Here is a 17,427-nt window from a genome sequence, read left to right as displayed (position 1 = left end):
TCTTGAATTTTTATTCACTGAAGTTAAAAGATGCTTACATCCTATAATGGGATGTACACTTAGCTGGAAGGATCTCTACACACACATCCAGCCAAAGGGATGGATGGCAAAGGGGGTATGAGTGGGTGGGTAGAGAAAGCCTCGTTCAATGAGTCTGAGTTCACAGCTTGTTCTATATCTCTGTTTTGAAGAACTTCTCTAACATTTGTTGCTGTAACATAGTGACTGACCTCCTTAGGGTACAAAAGTTGCACACAGCGACTCATGATGCAATGAAACAGTTTACAGTTTACAGAGTAGAACTCTGCAGAAAGCAAGCAGTAAACACACACACAGGGGCATAAAAGAATTTAGCCATATGTTTACCATTTCTTCTGAAAGTGCCTTGATGTACTTTTTCCCCATCTTTTTTTTCATGGTCATGGAAATTGCCCGCATTTTCTTCCCAAGGCTTCCTCCATTATGTGTGATTTTATTTTGTCCTGGTTCTCTACCATCACCTGCAGCCTCTACTTCACAAATCTATGGTTTAAAAAAAAATAGAAACTTGTGAAAAGAATACATGAAATAAAAAACCAGGATATAGTGTATTCAGGGGCAGCTTAATCCTAACATTTACATGGTCGAATGACATGGCCCATAGAGTGCTTGGCCAGCTACTCTTTTCTAATTCAGATTGTAGTTTGTTTATAGCAGATGAATTATGAAAGCTCCACTGTAGCCGTAGTTTGTGCCTGGGCAAGCCATTGCAGTCTTCCAAATTCATGAATGTGCCATGGATCACAAACAATGCTACAACCAGCTATTAGGTCACCATGTTGTTCATACAAAATCAGTCAATAAGGCACTCTCTATGCCAGGACAGCTGGAAGAAACATTACACTTGCTCAGTAAGAGCAATTAGATCTTTGGAGTGCTGGGAAGAGCTACTCCTCCACCCCCCGCAACCAATCATTAGCTGGGAGCTGTTGTCTTTACAGAAGTCAAGAGAACATATAGTGTAAAAGAAGTAGATGGTGCAATATACAAACCTCAGATGAATCATCTGGTTTTGATGACGATGGATGTCTGCTATGGTCAAAGTTTCCAAAGCTGCTTGCTCGCTATTAAAAAAGAAAAATTGTTTATACATACAGTCTCATAAATCGTTTTACTTTAAAAAGCTGTTTGCTTCCAAGACATTAGAACTGTACTAAGTGTTCTTTACAGATGGTATGGAAATTACTAGGAAGAACGTTTATTAATGTTTGTCATGTATTTGGGGACTATAGTGATAAAAGTCCTGGCTGAAGCAAACAGAACTTTGCAGATTTGGAAATTAACAGTCACTATCTTGCCACACTCATCCCAACAGAAGGATTCCCTGTTGATACCATATGGCTTCAATCCATACTGTAAAGGGCTACAAACAAAACTGGTAGGTTTAAATGACTCAGACAACAACGATCAGTCACATTTTTAATTGTCTATACACATGCATTGCACATGTTTGCTTAATATCCCTAATCTGTAACAAAGTGCTTTTAACTAAGATTGGAGCATCATTCATTGTATCTAAGTTTCCTTTCTTGACTGTATTTTCATATCAACTTTGTGGGTGCTGAAAGAACCACATATTAACACACTTTCATTTCTGATTGTTGTGCAAGACAACATGTGGTGATTTGAAGAACAGTGTTCATGCAACTGACGCAAAGAGCTGAACTAGACGTGACAGTGTCTACAGATCTGCCCCTACGATTTTAAAGTAATTTAAAATCCAATCAAGCCTACAGCATGGCAGACTGAGGCACTGTCAAACCCCCCCCCCCAACTCTGGGATTCTATTATTCTATGCAATGAAACAGTTTAAGGCTGTTTTGGCCTATGTGGGAAGACTAATAGGCAACAACCACTGGATGACTTGATACCTCATGAATTGCATGACTCAGCCACACCACGCTGTTTGCTACTTGTTCAACAGCAGCCACCCCATGAAAGCCAGTGTGGTATAGTGGTTAGAGTTTCAGACTAGGATCTGGAAGATGCAGGTTTGAATCACCACTCTGCCATGGTGCTCACTAGGTGACCTTGGGCCAGGCACACACACTCAACCTACCTCACAAGGTTGGTGGAGGAGAGAGAATGATGTAAGCTATTTTGGGCCCTTATAGTTGATTAATGGGGACAGATAAAAGGTAGATTGATGGATAGATGGGAAAGGAGAGAGGGCAGTAGGGAAATGTGATTATATGGGGGCTGCCAGTAGCAAATAGTATGGTGGGAATACAAGGGATAATGAGGGATACCCTTCAAGTTCTTCTGCATTCCCTGCTGTGCAATTGGGACTGGCCTGGTGGCCACCAGCACCACACAGCTGAGCATGGCCCAGCCTGGTGGCCAGAACTACACACAGTTTTCCCAGAAAGAGGAGGACAAAGGGAGGGAAGGACAAAAAGCTGACAATAGGGGGACAAATACAAGTAGGTTGGCGGGTGGGTGAGAAGTTGGAAAGAAGCAGGAATAGGGAAATAGTGGGGAAGAGAAAAATGAGATGCCTCCTACAAGTCTCTGTGGGTCCCCTGCTTGTATTATCTAATTCTGAACATGACTTGTAGAGTGTGAATTGCAAAATCCACAGAATGGACCCATGTACAGACAAGGGTCAATTCCTAAAACCCAGGGAAACCACCAGGTTTGCAGAAAAATCATAAAACATTTTTTTTAATGGGTGGTGGTGGTGTTATAAGAATCCTAGCTAAGACTGCAGTCCAGACTACATTTATATGGAAGTAAACTTTCCTGAAATCAATTGGATTTTCTTTCAAGTAGATATTCTTACAATTTAGGGTGCATGTTTGCAATTTACATCCTTTTTTTAATTATTGGTTCCCTTAATTGAATGTATTCCAGCAGAGTATTTTTATTGGCTAACTGTTAACCTTTTTTCTTTATATAAAAAAGCTAATGAGAACTGATTAAAGAGGCCTTTAGCCTGTACAGTTAACATTTTATTTAAAGATTTCCTATATTAACTCGATGAACAATATCCTGACAAGTTACAAGGGGCAGCTCAATAGTGTGATATAACACACAGCCCTGAGGATTATGGGTCTATCAAGTAAGATTAACACCTTTTGCTGACTTTTCATTCTTTCTGAATGTGCCCCACAGCATTGTGGATAGATGGAAGAGAAGGAAAGACAACAGACGGCTGGAATTCATAACAATGCCAGTTAATTTGGAAGCAGGCTTAGGGCAAGATACAAATTTAACATCCAGCACCTTTCTGTAACATTTCATAATTTCAGCAGCCCTATTAGGACTCCCCGTATATTGCTGATGTGCTGGCGGGCCACTGAGGAGCAGAGGGGAAATAATGCTTATCGCTGCTGTTCTCATAAACAGCTGGAGCTCAGGGAAATCAGTTATTCCTTCAGAGCCTCTGAACACTCTTATATCCTCTCTGAACCTTGGGCTCTTGGGCTCTTTTGTCATGTACTTTAGCATTGCTCTGTACTTATTAAACATTAATAAGGGCTGCAAGACGGTTTCTACCATTCAAGATAATGGGCTTTGTTCCACAAGACAGCATAAAGCAGGGCTTCTTCAGCAATCCTCAGTCTTAACTTTTTTCCATTAAGCAATCAATAAAGCTGCCACTTCTTAAAATGCATTCAACCCCCACGACAACAGTATAAGGGGAGAAAACCCACTGAAGAACTGAGTGCCGTGACAGTTTTGCTTCTGCTAGTGCATGTCGGCCATCACATTAAGCTTCAGTGGATACCTGCTTGGTACAGCCATTGGAGTAATGTGCAAACCTTATTTCCAGCTTCAGGAAAGCTTTTAAAGCAAATGCAAGTCTATTGGAAGAGAATGGGCCATTGATTTTGACATGGGTATTCAGTATCCCATAAAATTAAGTGATTCTTTTTGGCAGAATGGCTGCATTAAGCAAATTAACCTCCTTGAACATAAAAATGTGTTGCCTGAGGGAAGGGGCTGCTTGCCCCCATTAAGGAGCAAGAATGTTGAGGGCCAAACACTCCCTTTGAGCCTTGACTCCCCCCCCCCAGTGGATGATTCATTGGGGCAAGAGGCATACAGAAACAGACTTCTTGGTCGGTTTGTTTGGGCTCATGGCTTTGGCACTAGTGGGTTAAAAGCAACTGTTTGAATATGGGATAGACTCATATTTTTTCCAGCATTTCTTTTTTCTTCTTCTACCTACAGCTCAATTCATACATGCAGCCTCATTTATGTGGGCCAAATTATACATTTTTCTGTGACTGCATTTACTCCATAGATATAGCATAGCATCCACTCAATAATTTTATAGAGGCGTTGTCTTCAATTTGATAGGAGGAGAATTCACACAATGGATTTTTAGAATAGGCTCTCTTAGGTGCATTCTTATTTGATCTCACACCCCCTGGAATCCATCCTAATCCGAGTAGATCCAATACTGCTTCATTCACTGCCACACTGCTCTTTGTAGCCTTTCTGACTATACCTACTCTGCTATCACTTTGCACAGCCACTGCCAATAACTTGGTATAAAACTGATAGCAGGGTCAGTTCCTGGAAATGGTGCCGCAAGGATGGAGACCTTGGCATTGGCTTGGGAATCTTCTAGTGGTCTGCCTGTATCACATGACTCTAGCATTCAAGCACTACCAGGATAGGGTGGAAACTGGAAGCATGGTGTATTCATAACACATGAAGTGGCCTTTCACTGGAAGTTCCAGGGATCAAACTTGGCACCTTGTATATGCAAAGTGATGCCACTAAGTTGTGAATTCACATGTAGCACTTTAAAGTGTTTTTCATTCCTTTCCCTGCTGCTGGTGTTATACACATAATAAACAAATTCGCTTGTATCTGGTTTCTGAAATAGCTGATGGTCAAACCAGAAAGCTGATTTACATTATAATACCATTTTGACCTTCTTGTGTTTTACAGTGCATGTGTGGTTTTGGTCAGAGGACCAATCACTGTTTCTTTCCCTGGTTAGAAGACAGACATGTTTGTAGCTTTTATTTGTATCATTTTTTCTCCTTCTCCTCCTTCACTTTCACCAAATCCTTTGGGAAATCAACACATAGAACTAAAGCTGTAAATACCTATTAGTTTAGATACTGACATTATTATATTTGCATTTTCAATCCCTGTCTAAATAATCACTAAATCTCCATTACCAGAGGTGGGGGGGGGGGGAGCTGTCTGTAGCTCTCTAGAGAAGCCAGTGCTTCTGGAGAGCTAGCCAGAATTCTAGTATCACATTTTTGAGAATTAATAATCAGTTTCTAATAACGATAAAAAAATAACAACACAGTAATGAGGCCCAAGGAAACCATAAGCCATATTTTGTGTTTAGTTAGATTGTGCTAACTATAGAATTATATGTTTAGCTCATTAGCATTTAGTCATTGAAACAGTCCCAATATGCCTGGTCTAACTCTTCTATCAGCTCAGTTGATCAAGCTGTGAGGTGAGCGTGTGCATGTGGGCATGTGTGAGAGATCAGTGCTTATTAGATTGCACCTGTGGTAAATATCCATTTCAAGTAAGATTGGCTCTCTGCTGTGAACATGCCCAGCATAGGGCTTTGTGGACCACTGAAAACAAAAGATAAATCAGTAGGGGGGCTTTTGCTGAACAGAGGAGATTCATCCACCTGGTTTCACATCATTGGCCTTTATTTGTCCCCAGTGCAAAATCTTTTCTTTATATAGCCATCAACTGTTTCATCACCATAAGTGCTCCTTTGGAACTAGATTACAGTCTTACGATAAGTGTTGCAAGACTTTAGTAAAGTAAGCTTTTCACATCTCAGATCATCAGCAGCAGATCATTTTTTCCTTTCTATGTTTTTCTGTTTATACCTTACAAAAATATTTTTGTCTGCATTATGTCAGATCTTCTTGTCACATTAAAATTGTGTGTAAGCACCCAGAGGACAATAGAATTATTTGCTTGACTGGAGACAGGGAATACATCCACCTAGGGAAAACCTACAAAAGTAGAATGAACACTTTTAACAGTTCCTTCCTAAATGTCTTTATACCTACTTGAATATAATGGATATACAGGTATATACAGACCATATAAGTATCAGCAAACTGTGGTTCACCTGTATATAATATTTACATTATATTTGAGAGGTCAAAGATAGCTACATTACCTTAAAATATTTTCATCAAAAAGTGTGGATTGAGAGGTAGAGGAGAGGAAATCTTTAACAAGTTTTTTTCCAGCACAGACCTAAGTCTAATGGGCTCAATCCTATGGTTGTGGGAACAAAAGACACTAGCTCAATGGGATATTTTTGTTTTCCATTTCCTTTGCAGCAACACAAACCCCCAGAAAACTCAAAAGCCCCTTCTGAGAGTTAGGGGACTCTCATGAAAAAGGTTTCACAATGTAGGTTGCCAGAGTATCAAAGTTTGAATGAGGAAGATCCACCTGTACAGGGAGTCTGTTGCCCAGCAACTCCATCCACCCAATCCCCAAAGCAATTTTATAAGTTCTTAATGTTATTAATAAATATGTATTGGCAGTATGGCATAAGCCAGACTTACACTACAGGAGACCCTGCAATCACATCTCTTTTGACAGTATACCAGTCTTCGGGTGTGATCATACATACCAAAAGTGGCGGCAATGGTGCGATTCCCCTGCGGAGTAAAGGGGTGCGATCAGACAGAAACATCTGTCCAGCATCCCGGAGTCATTGGCGAGGCGCCGCAGGAGTGTAGGAAAAAGCCACCAGGGAAAGGCTACTATTATCTGGAACTGCGGGGCGCGCGGGCAGAAGTCTAATCGCACAAAGGAGCGTCATTTTGACCCGGGGAAAACAGCCTCACTCCCCACCCACATTTTCTCGCTCGTGTGACCGCAGCCTTCATCTATTATTTCACAAAGGATTTTATTGTAGAAATTAATGTCGTTTGGCTTCTAAGCCTTAGAAATTAACTCCCATGCTTTCATGTTTTTCTTATGCTTGTATGGAAAAGTCCATACAATCAAGCACACTTCCCCTGTGCAGCTGAGGTACACTGACAATAACAGCTGATTTCACTGTGCTCCATCATAATGGAAGCCTGGCTCAATGCAACTAGGCTAACAACAGCCAATATTTCATGGCACCTCTGCTAGGAAAAATAAAAGCAGCATTTGACACAATCTATCTTCTGTGTATCATACTTTTATCCTTCCTTTCCTCCAAACTCAGAGTGGGCTATATAGTTTTCCCTTTCTGCATTTTAATTAGTTAATTAAACAAATAAATAAATTTGTAGGCCGCCTTTCCCTGTAAGCAGGGCTCAGGGCGGCTTACATCAGAAGGCAAATTTTATCTTTTCAACAGCCCTTGAGGCGGAGAGATACTGAATTGCCCAAGTTCATCCAATGAATGTCATGTTTTTGCAGGAATTTGAACTCAGTTCTCCCCAACCTTATCCCAAAATTACAGAGTTCATAATTTGTGCATTTGTATTTCTGAGACAGTACCATCAGTGGCTCAGTACCTTCAGTTCAAAGGCAAGTATTTCTTCTCTGAGTTTTTGCATATCTGAGCTGGGAAAGAATTTATTTCATCTTTCTCCTCACCTCCCAACCTCAGCTCCTAGTCAGCTGAGCTAAGTGCCCAGTCAAGTAACTGGGAAGAACAAAGAGACTTCCTGTCTCCTTAATTCCCTCTTCTTCTTGTCTTGCGGCTCCAGGTTTTAGGTGGAAAGGGTTCTCTGGTGTGTATGCACAACCCAATATAACAAAAACAGACCCACGCCAGATTTGGAAAATTTTGTGGAATAAAGTTTTATTGGTTACAGCTGTAAGAAGCATTAGCACAGCATGCCCCACTGGATCTGGAGCATCGGCTGGCCCGTGCCAGTCAATGTACCCCATCACACCCAGCTGGCCACCTTGGGTGGAGAATTGCAGGATGGCAGGTTGCAGGAGCCCACACGGACAACTGGCCCTCTGTGGACTCCCCTGCTATCTGCTCATGAGGGTAAGCACTGGCAGTCCTGGAGCAGGCTTGCTCCCCCAAGTCCTCACACCAAGACCTCTTAAGGAGGTCTCCGTATCTAGGAAATGGCATGCAGGCCAATTTCTGTAAATGGATCTGGCCCCATGCTGCTACTGCCAAAAGTTCTGACTAGAAACCTTCGGCTGATCAGGCAGCTGGTTCCCTTCCTCGAACGCAACGACTTGGCAACAGTGATCCACGCAATGGTCACATCGAGATTGGACTACTGCAATGCCCTCTACATGGGGCTGCCCGTGTCTGAAATCTGGAAGCTGCAGCTGGTGCAAAATGCCACGGCCAGGCTTTTGATGGGACTCCCTATTCAGGAGTACATCCAGCCTGTGCTAAAGGCATTGCACTGGCTGCCTATAGCATACCGGATTTGTTTCAAGGTGCTGGTTCGTACCTTTAAAGCCCTTTATGGCCAGGGACCTACATACCTGAGGAACTGCCTTTCAGGTACCCCAGAGAGCACTGCAATCAGGGGGCCAGAACTGGCTAGCCCTCGCAAGTCTGAAGGAGGCCAGGCTAGCAACAACCAGGGCCAGGGCTTTCTCGGTGGCAGCTCCATTCTGGTAGAATGAGCTCCCAGAAGAGATCAGGGCCCTGTGGGTCCTTTTGCAGTTCTGCAGGGCCTGTAAAACGGAGCTCTTCCGCCAGGCTTTTGGAGCCGCTGCCACTACTAAGGTGGGAGAGCCCTGTCCCCCCTGGCAGTCTAACTAAAGCCTGAGCTATAGCCACCTAAAACGATCTAAGAAGATCAAGGAGCCAACTGCGAAAAGAGAGAACTGAGTAACAACAACCACCGTGAAATTACTGACACTAGCACTTTATTATGTTAAATGGTTTTAGAATTGTTTAATTGTTTAATTGCTGTTGTTAATCTATTTTGTGTGTATTGTAAATTTTATGTTTTATGTAAGCTGCCCTGAGCTGGCCTCAGCTAGGAGTGGGGTAGAAATTTAATAAATCAAAATAGCAGTAAACAACATAACTTGGCTTTTGATTGTTTTATTTATTTATTTAATTGTTTTATTTATTACTATACTATTTCAATGGTTTTGTAATATTATTGTGGGGCTGCGGTGGCTCAAGTGGTTAAGACACTGAACTGCAGACTGGAAGGTCAATAGCTCAGCAGTTTGAGACCTGAATACTGCATGATGGAGTGAGTTCCTGTCTCTGGTCCCAGATCCTGCCAACCTAGCAGTTCAAAAGCAAGAAATTGCAAGTAGATAAATAGGTACTGCTTCAGTGGGAAGGTAACAGCATTCCGTGCACCTTGGCGTCTAGTCATACTGGCCACATGACCATGGAAATGTCTTTGGGCAGTGCTGGCTCTTTGGCTTGGTAACGGAGATTCGACTGGCTTTCAAGCAAGGGAAACCTTTACCTTTACCTAATATTACTGTTGTGACCACCCTGAGCCTGCTTGCGTGGAGGGCGGGATATAAATTTAAATAAATAAATAACAATAGGAAACTATGAACAACATTCAAAATCAAATTGTCCCCCAAACTGCTGTCTACTTTCCGCACTGGCATTGCCCGAAGGCTCTCTCTACAGGGTGAGATGGATGGGCAACTGCTCTGTGGCCAAACAAAGGATGGGGGCAGGAGGTGAGCGGCCAGCACTTTCCCCTTATAACTGCCCACCACCAGCCACCTTGAGACCCTATGACTGGTCCCTGGGGGAGGGATAGGCTCAATTTTCCCATCACTCTATGCCCTGCCCCCTGCCTGCAGCCAACTCTCCTCTCCACGCTTGGCACCACAAAAATCAGGCCGTGGCTAAGTTGGGCCCTCCCTGCTTCTACTAGATACGCTAACATAGCTTTGGTAGCACCCAAGATACAAGGTGCTCCTGGGAACCTGATAGACATTGAGATTACAGTTCCCAGGTGCTTCTAGTGCCTCTGGCAAATGCAAGGTTTAAGAATCCAGGGTGGATATGGGGGGAGATTCCCTCCATCTGCTTGTCCTCTTGCTGGCTGTCCAACTGACATTGCTGGGGTTATCAACAGTGCTAGCAGCACTAATGGCAACCAGTGAAGGCAGATAAATGGGGTTGATTGTATGGAAGGTTTAGAAATGGTGCTTTTAGGAGCTGTGCTTTTTTTTCCTTTTTCAGCAGAATGTCTGAGTTTACTGAGACCAATTCCAAAGCATCCTTTGTGAGAGTGGGAGGGGTTGCCCAGGTCTACAATACAGAATTTAGCCATCTTAGCTACCTTAGCGCCAATGACCACACATCCTTACACACTTGATACATTGGAGTAACTTGTTCTGATGAGATTGCTATGAATAAGCAGCAGAGCAGAACTAACTTTCTTCCATGGACTGCTACTGTGATTACATCCACAGAAAACACACCCTGCAACTTCACAAGAGTGCACATCCAGAGGACTGGAGCATGCTGATCCGTGTGTGATGTAGTGGTTAGTTTGTGAGATCCAGGTTAAAATTTCCTCATTCATGAAGATCACTAAGTAGCCTGGCACCAGTCATTATATATGAGGATCAAGCTAACAAAATAAGTTATTATAAAAATGCAAATATTTATTATGGTGTACACATTAGTAAAAGATAAAATAGGTTAAAAGAAATGATCCAAATATCAGACTCTTCAAATTTTTTACACACAGAACTGAAAGTTTTACATGTACATTTGATGGGTCAATTTTCCACATTGTTTGGTGTTCCCTCACTGACTATCCAGCTAACATTCATATATCTGTTTTTGAACTGTTGCTTTTAATTGATTTATGTATGTATTTTAAAGCTGGTTTTAATGGACTATTGCAATGCATTGTACTTGGGGCTAACCGTGAAGAGTGTTTGGAGGCTCCAGCTAGTGCATAATCCTGAGGCTAGACTGGTGGTTACGGTCAGTTACCTGGGATCATGTAATCCCAATCCTACAGCAATTACACTGGTTTATGATTCACTCCCAAACCTAATTCAAGGTGATTTTTTGGGAACATTTATAGCCCTACATGACTTGGGACCAGGGTATCTGAAGGACCATCTTCTCCCATTCATTCCTATCAGGGGACTAAGATCGCAGGGAGAGGCCTTCTTGAGTGTCCCTTTTGTCTTCAGAGTGTGATGCAACTTTTTCATTCCTTGATATCATGTTATCCCCTTGTTATGAATCATAATGTCTGTCAAAAATTTAATGAATGGAGGAATTAGAGTAAATCTGTCCTAGGAGATAAACATTTGTACTAAATAAAGGCTGTAACCTCTCTCTGTTTCACCTAACTTCTAAACCTGCTTACTTTCTGGAGATTAATAAACGTTTCAGCCTTCTCCACTATGTTTTACTGCATCCATGCAACAATGCCCTTGACCAGTGGCGATGACCAACGGTATACTAATTCTTAGGAAGATTTCTTTTTTAAGTATGGGGAGAGGGAGGGAGGACTTTTACTACTTTTAAATGAATGTTTGAGGCATCATTTTGGTTTACCTGATTAATGTGCACAGCAAACTCAGCCACTGGAGTTGTAATGTTTCTGCAAGCTTCCCTAAAGCAAGGCTCAGCCATTAATTCAATGGCACATGTCAGCTCAGCAGAACAAGGTCACTCTTCTTCTTCAAGGGGAACCTTTTTAGAAATAATAAAACTGACAGAAAGTTCTTTTTTGCATGCTTTATATCACCTGGGGTTGAGTGCTGCAATGAATATAGTAGAGCATATAAACAATCCCATGCTCAAGCCACAAGCAACCTCCCAGCTTTTTTGGAATCTGAAGCTTGTTTGTTTGTTTGTTTGTTTTTTAAAGTCAATGATGGGTTTTATGCAGGGCATACATGCCATACATAATCCTAAATGAGTAAAGGATTAGTAAAAAGTGAGTAAATCTTTTCTTCCGGTCTTTGGAGGAGAAAGTTTGGAACCTTAACAAGCACAAATGCTGATGTTGCAGCTTGCCTTCTGCAAGCTGGTGCTTAGGAAGAAAAATGTAGAGGGAATGGCTTTGTGTTGCTGATTCCACAAGGGTTTCAAACTAGTACAAAGTCAGGAAAATATAGTTCAAATATGACTGGATTGCTCAGACTTCAAAATGTAATTCCAGTGGGGTAGCTGTACCAGTCTGTTGTAGCAAAACACAGAAATACAGTAGCAGCTTAAACTGTTAGTATTTGAGGTGCCACTAGACCTCTGTTTTGTTGGGTTTCCAACTCCAGGTTGGGAAATTTCTGGAGATATGGGTGTGAAACCTGGGGAGGGGAGGGTTTGTGAAGGGGGAGAATCTTAGCAGGGTGTAATGCCATGAAGTTCAGCCTCCAAAGCAGCCATTTCCTCCAGGGGAATTGATGTCTGTTGTATGGAGATCAGTTGTCATTCCAGGAGATCTCCAGGTACCACATGGAGATTGGCAACTCTATATAAGACAGTGGTTCTCTACATTTTTGCAGTGGCACCCTCTTCTATATTTAACATTTTGCAACCCAGTATGGTAGTGTGCATCTGGAAAGCAAAGGCTGTCAGCTACACTGATCAGCTGCACCCATCAGCTCCCAGACCACCAACTGTCTAGGATTGAACTGAGTTCCTGGGAATAAATGGCACCTCAGGGTAAAGGAGACAATGAGGTGGGAATGCAGGAGCTCCGCTTTTGCTTCTCCTTTGCCCTCTGATAAAAGCAGGGGACTCCAGAGCATCCTGACCCATCTAAGGCATTTGAGCCTTGTGACCTAATTATGAGAGTCACGACAACCCACATTGGGGGCCTTGAACCACAGTTTGAGAACTATTCGTACTAATTGTTAATACACTGGATTTGAAAATTATTGGAGATTTTCAGGTAGTTGTCTGGCAGATGGTCAATACTGGAATATTCTGATCAAGACACTGAAAAGTAACAGCAAAACACAATCAAAGGCTGACCATTACAGAATGTTGCTTGTGTACTGACCTTCAGGCCTGTACAACCTCATACGAAGACTGGATGAAGTAAAGTCTGAGACATATAGGCTGTATTAGCAACAATACTGAAGTGACTTGGGTTGTGGTCACACAAAGCATGGGCATATCTGTTATCCATGTTGGGAAGTGTGGGGGCAAGCTTTGGATTTATGTCCACAAATAACTTTTAATGAGAACTGGGGTTCTTACACTTAAATGCCTACATAAGTGGATCTGTCCTGCACAATCCATCTGCACAAAGATATGGATAGGTAGGTTGTGTGATCACAGCCTTCTGCTCGTCTTCCTGTCTCTGTATGTATTGATGCATATATAAAAGCCCCAATTCACATTAAAGGTGTATGTATACTGAAAGAGGGTATATATCTCTGAGGATTATTCCTGCTCTTTGTGTCCAGACACATCACTAGGGGTGTGCACAAAAAATAATAATTCAGTATTTTTCAGGTGTGGGTATACCAAACCCCCAAATTATCAGTATATTTGGATTCAGGAAATAATTGGTATTGATGACTTTATTCAACTCCATAACTTTCCTTCCCTCCCCAAGTCACACCATAGTGCAGTATGTATCAGGGAGAGAAGGGAAGGTAGTTTGTCTCTTTAAATACCTTCCCTTCTCTCCCTGACACATGCCGCCACTACAGCGTGACTCAGGGAGGGAAGGTGAGGTAGTCGTGCTGCCAAGCTGATCAGTTTCCCTGGGAGGAAGCCATTTAACTCCTCCATTTTGTTTTCCCCTGCTTCAGAGTGGGGGTAGGGAAACAGAGAGGTTTAAGGCTTCCTTCCAGGGAAACTGAGCTGACAGGCGGATGGGAGATTTCCAGGCCCCACCTGTGGGTTGGCAACCCTCAGTCAAAGTCTCTGCAATAGCACCATTCATCAGTGGGTGGGGCAGAGTGGAATAGTGCTTATGTTAAATTCTCCGTTCGGTTTCACGGTTAGTATACTGTCGGGATCCTTCAGGTTGCTAGCAAAATTGATTTCTGCTTTTTGTCCCATTGCTTTTTACTGTTAAGGAATATAAGTAACAAAATGGTAGAATAATCAAGTGTAGAAGGGAACTGTATACATGGGTTGGAAAGAGCACAAAAAGATCAAAAGATTAGTCCATAGACTGAAGTATGCATTTTTTTCTTTCAGTTTTTGTGCATAGTCAGATTTAGGAATACTACTTTCAACCTGCTAATTTTCCTTGGAAAATTTCCTCAGTTTTTTAAATGCTATTATAAGCTTTTAAAAAGACTGGCTATACACATTTGTAAACAATGGATGCAAAAATGGGGTATTGTTGTGTAGTGGGTTCAACGCATCGAATGATCAGGAAACAGAGTGATACTCAGCACATGTTTACTAGTACACAACATAACACTCCAAATACTGGCCGGTCGGCCAACTATATACAGGCTGTGGGCCAACACCACACCCACGCCATAGGGGGATGCGTTGCAGGCCAGGACTACAGTCAGGGATTCATTGAAATGAGCAGGAACTTTATTTGAGATCAGCAGTGTCTTGACACCCTTGAACATAGTGGCGTGGCAGGGCCCCCATGATGAGGGGGGTTTTTTGTCCAGGAGGCGATGCAAGGGCTCAGCTATCGCCGCCTTGTAGGGGAGAAATGTGTGGTAGAAGTTCAAGAGTCCCAGGAACACCTGAAGTTCTGCTTTCGAGGTTGGGGGGGGGGGAAAGCCTTGACTATGACTTTAATTTTGTCCCGGGCTGGATGTAAGCTGTCTGCATCGACCATGAAACCCAGAAATTCCTCAAGAGGCATTTTTCATGTTTCACCTTTTCTTTTGGCCCCCCGCAGGAGATTTTTTATTGCACTGTCTATAAACTACAAAGAAACAAGGAGGGGTAACTACAAACTACAGGTGAAAGTAAAGAGAACCACTAAAAACCCAAGAGGTGGTGGTCATACATTGCTTACAAAATTAGCTTTAAAACAATTAAGATTTGTTAACATTGAAAGTGATCAAAAAGTGTATCGCTTCTCTTATATCCATTCCAGCTAATCAGACTATTCAAAGAGACAAACAAGAGCATAATTAATTTTTGCCAGTGCAAACATCAGGAAACATCAGCATCTCATTTTTAGAAATGTTGTTCTCCCAATTGGTAACCTCCCTCCCTCTTAAAACCAGGACTTCTTCAAACATACATATACTATCTCATCTCCCTTTATTACAATCTTTATCTTCTTCTCCTAATGGTCCATATTATTACAGCAAGTCTAACCAGCCTTAAAAACAGTTTCAGTTCTTTCCTTTTAGGGCCTAATTTTCTTCTGGACTCGTCCATAATCACCGCACAAATTTTCTTCTTTATGTAGATTGGGTATAAGTCCCTTCGCTTTACTTTGCTTTCAGTCTGCAACTGGTCCCAAAACGTCATTTATAGCTTATTGAGGATTCTCCCGTCTTCATAGCGCTTGTCTTTGGAACTATGTAGTTGATTGTCGATTACTGGCTCTGTTCTTTAACAAGTATTTTTTTTTTGGTACCAGTAGGGGTTGCCATAACAGTTCACAATTTCGTAAAGTCTATGGTATTCAGGTCACCTGACCTGACCAGCCTCTCACTTTCTCTGCTTTCGATCACCATTTTTGGGGATGTTTACTTTTCTTTTTTTTAATTGAAAAAGTCCTGAATGTTTGCCTTTCGCTTGGGAACTTCTTGTACACTCTTTAATACAGTCCATATTACTTATAGCTCCGTCCCCCCCCCAGGGGATGCTCTGAATTCACTTTATTGTCTGGGGGGAGAGTCCCCCCCGCTTAGTAGGGGAGGACTGCAAGCCGTTGCTCTGATGTTTTGTTTCAACTTTACTCACTCTTCATATGTAGATCAAGTAGATCTCGCCAACAGGTATGCTTATTTACCGCCTGACCTCCACTCGCTTGATGGGGTATGTGTAGCTTAGTCCTTGCAGGAACACAGCAGACAGACCGTCAGGGCAAAGGAAAAATGGCTTTCAAGAGAGAGTCCATTAGTTGTTAGAAAAGGCCCGGGGCAACGCTCACCCCAAATCGCAGGCGTGTCACTTTGAAAGCCCCCCTATGCGAGACAATAGTTTGGGCGGCTGCGGCCTCGTCTATTGGGAGCTGCTGGTAGGCCTGGGCAAGGTCCAGTTTCCCAAAAACCTTAGCCTCTGCCAAGGAGGCCAGCACGTGGCTGACAACTGGGACCGGATAAGCGTGGTCCTGAAGTGCCTTATTTAACATGCACTTGTAATCCATGCAGATGCGGACGTCCCCATTGGGCTTTACTGGGGTTACTATAGGGGTCTCCCATGCTGTGTGGGAGACTGGCTCCAGGACTCCCTGACCTACAAGGCAGTCCGGCTCCATGTCTATTTTGGGATGCAGCACGAATGGAACTGTCCGGGAGCGCATCCTAATAGGGGCTATGGTAGGGTCCAGTTGCGGCAATACTGGAGGGCCCATATAGCGGCCCAGGGTTCCATCAAAAACGGACAGGAACCCGTTACAGACCTCCCAAAAGTCCTGCAAGGCGCAGAGCTGTACACCTCCTATCATGGTTCCCAACAGGGCAAACCACTCGCAGCCGAGGAGGCTGACCAAGTCCCCCATGACCACAACCAAGTCCAATTTCCCTTGAAACCCCTTATACTTGATGTCATGCCCACCGTGCCGCCCGACCCAGTGGACCCTGATCCCGGAGACTCTGCACCTTCCATATCCAAGGAAGAGCTCCCTGCACCCCTGGACGTAAGTTTTGCAGAGGATGAACACCGACTGCCAGAAGGGTTCACACCTGGAGCCGCTCCTGCAGAGCCAATCGCAAGCTCCACACCCCCTGATTCCCCTCCACCTGTAGCTCGTTTACGAGACCAAAGGAGACGGGATTTGACAACCCGGTGCAGGGAAGCACGCATGCTTGGGAGGCGTCCTCTGAGTCCAGAGTATTAACTGGAGCCAGGACTCTGTAATCAGCCGGCAATTAGGAACACAGGGAACGGGCTTTTAAGGAAGCCCTCTTCACTACCTACCTCGTGCTGGCAACTGATCACATGATTGATTCACTGCACCTCGGACCTTGCATCTTGTTTCCTGACTTTCTGCTTGACTCCCTCGGCTTTTTGACTCCGGACTGCGTGACATCGTTCTTCTGGCTCCCTGACCTTGGAATGTGTAATCTGTCTCTGAACAACGGCTTTCGGCTTTACAACTCGTACTGCCAATCTCTGGTAAACCTTAGACTGTGCAAGTGACCTGATATTTTGGATTACGCTTTTGTTTCTCTGCCTATCTGGTGCTCTGACCTCAGCCTGTGTTTTTGGATACTCTGTGCCTTGCCTAGCCCGCCCCGCCAGGGCAATTGTGACACTTGACCTGGAAGCTACCCACACCCTTTATCAGAACACGGTTCCTCTGAAAGTCTATCAGGGTGAGGGTTGAGGGGAACAGGTGGGCCCCCCCGTGGGGGCAGAGTCTCTTTAGAGTCTCCTCCGAT

At 43.3% G+C, this 17,427-nt stretch overlaps 1 protein-coding gene across 1 annotated transcript in view; it reads right to left on the bottom strand.

The window, feature by feature from the left end:
* Positions 1 to 17,427, bottom strand: part of SAMSN1 (SAM domain, SH3 domain and nuclear localization signals 1) — a 74,492-nt gene that overhangs the window by 38,019 nt on the left and 19,046 nt on the right. The window contains exons 2-3 of the mRNA XM_015414280.1: positions 1,032 to 1,103; positions 367 to 522 (exon numbers count right to left, since the gene is read on the bottom strand). Coding sequence (XP_015269766.1) covers positions 367 to 522; positions 1,032 to 1,103 — 228 coding nt within the window. The remainder of the gene's footprint in view (positions 1 to 366; positions 523 to 1,031; positions 1,104 to 17,427) is intronic.

Source organism: Gekko japonicus, unplaced genomic scaffold (assembly GCF_001447785.1).
Source record: "Gekko japonicus isolate JY-2015 unplaced genomic scaffold, Gekko_japonicus_V1.1 scaffold72, whole genome shotgun sequence".
NCBI lineage: Eukaryota > Metazoa > Chordata > Lepidosauria > Squamata > Gekkonidae > Gekko > Gekko japonicus.
The sequence above is the reverse complement of the archived record's forward strand: the minus strand, read 5'-3'. Positions and strand labels throughout refer to the sequence as shown.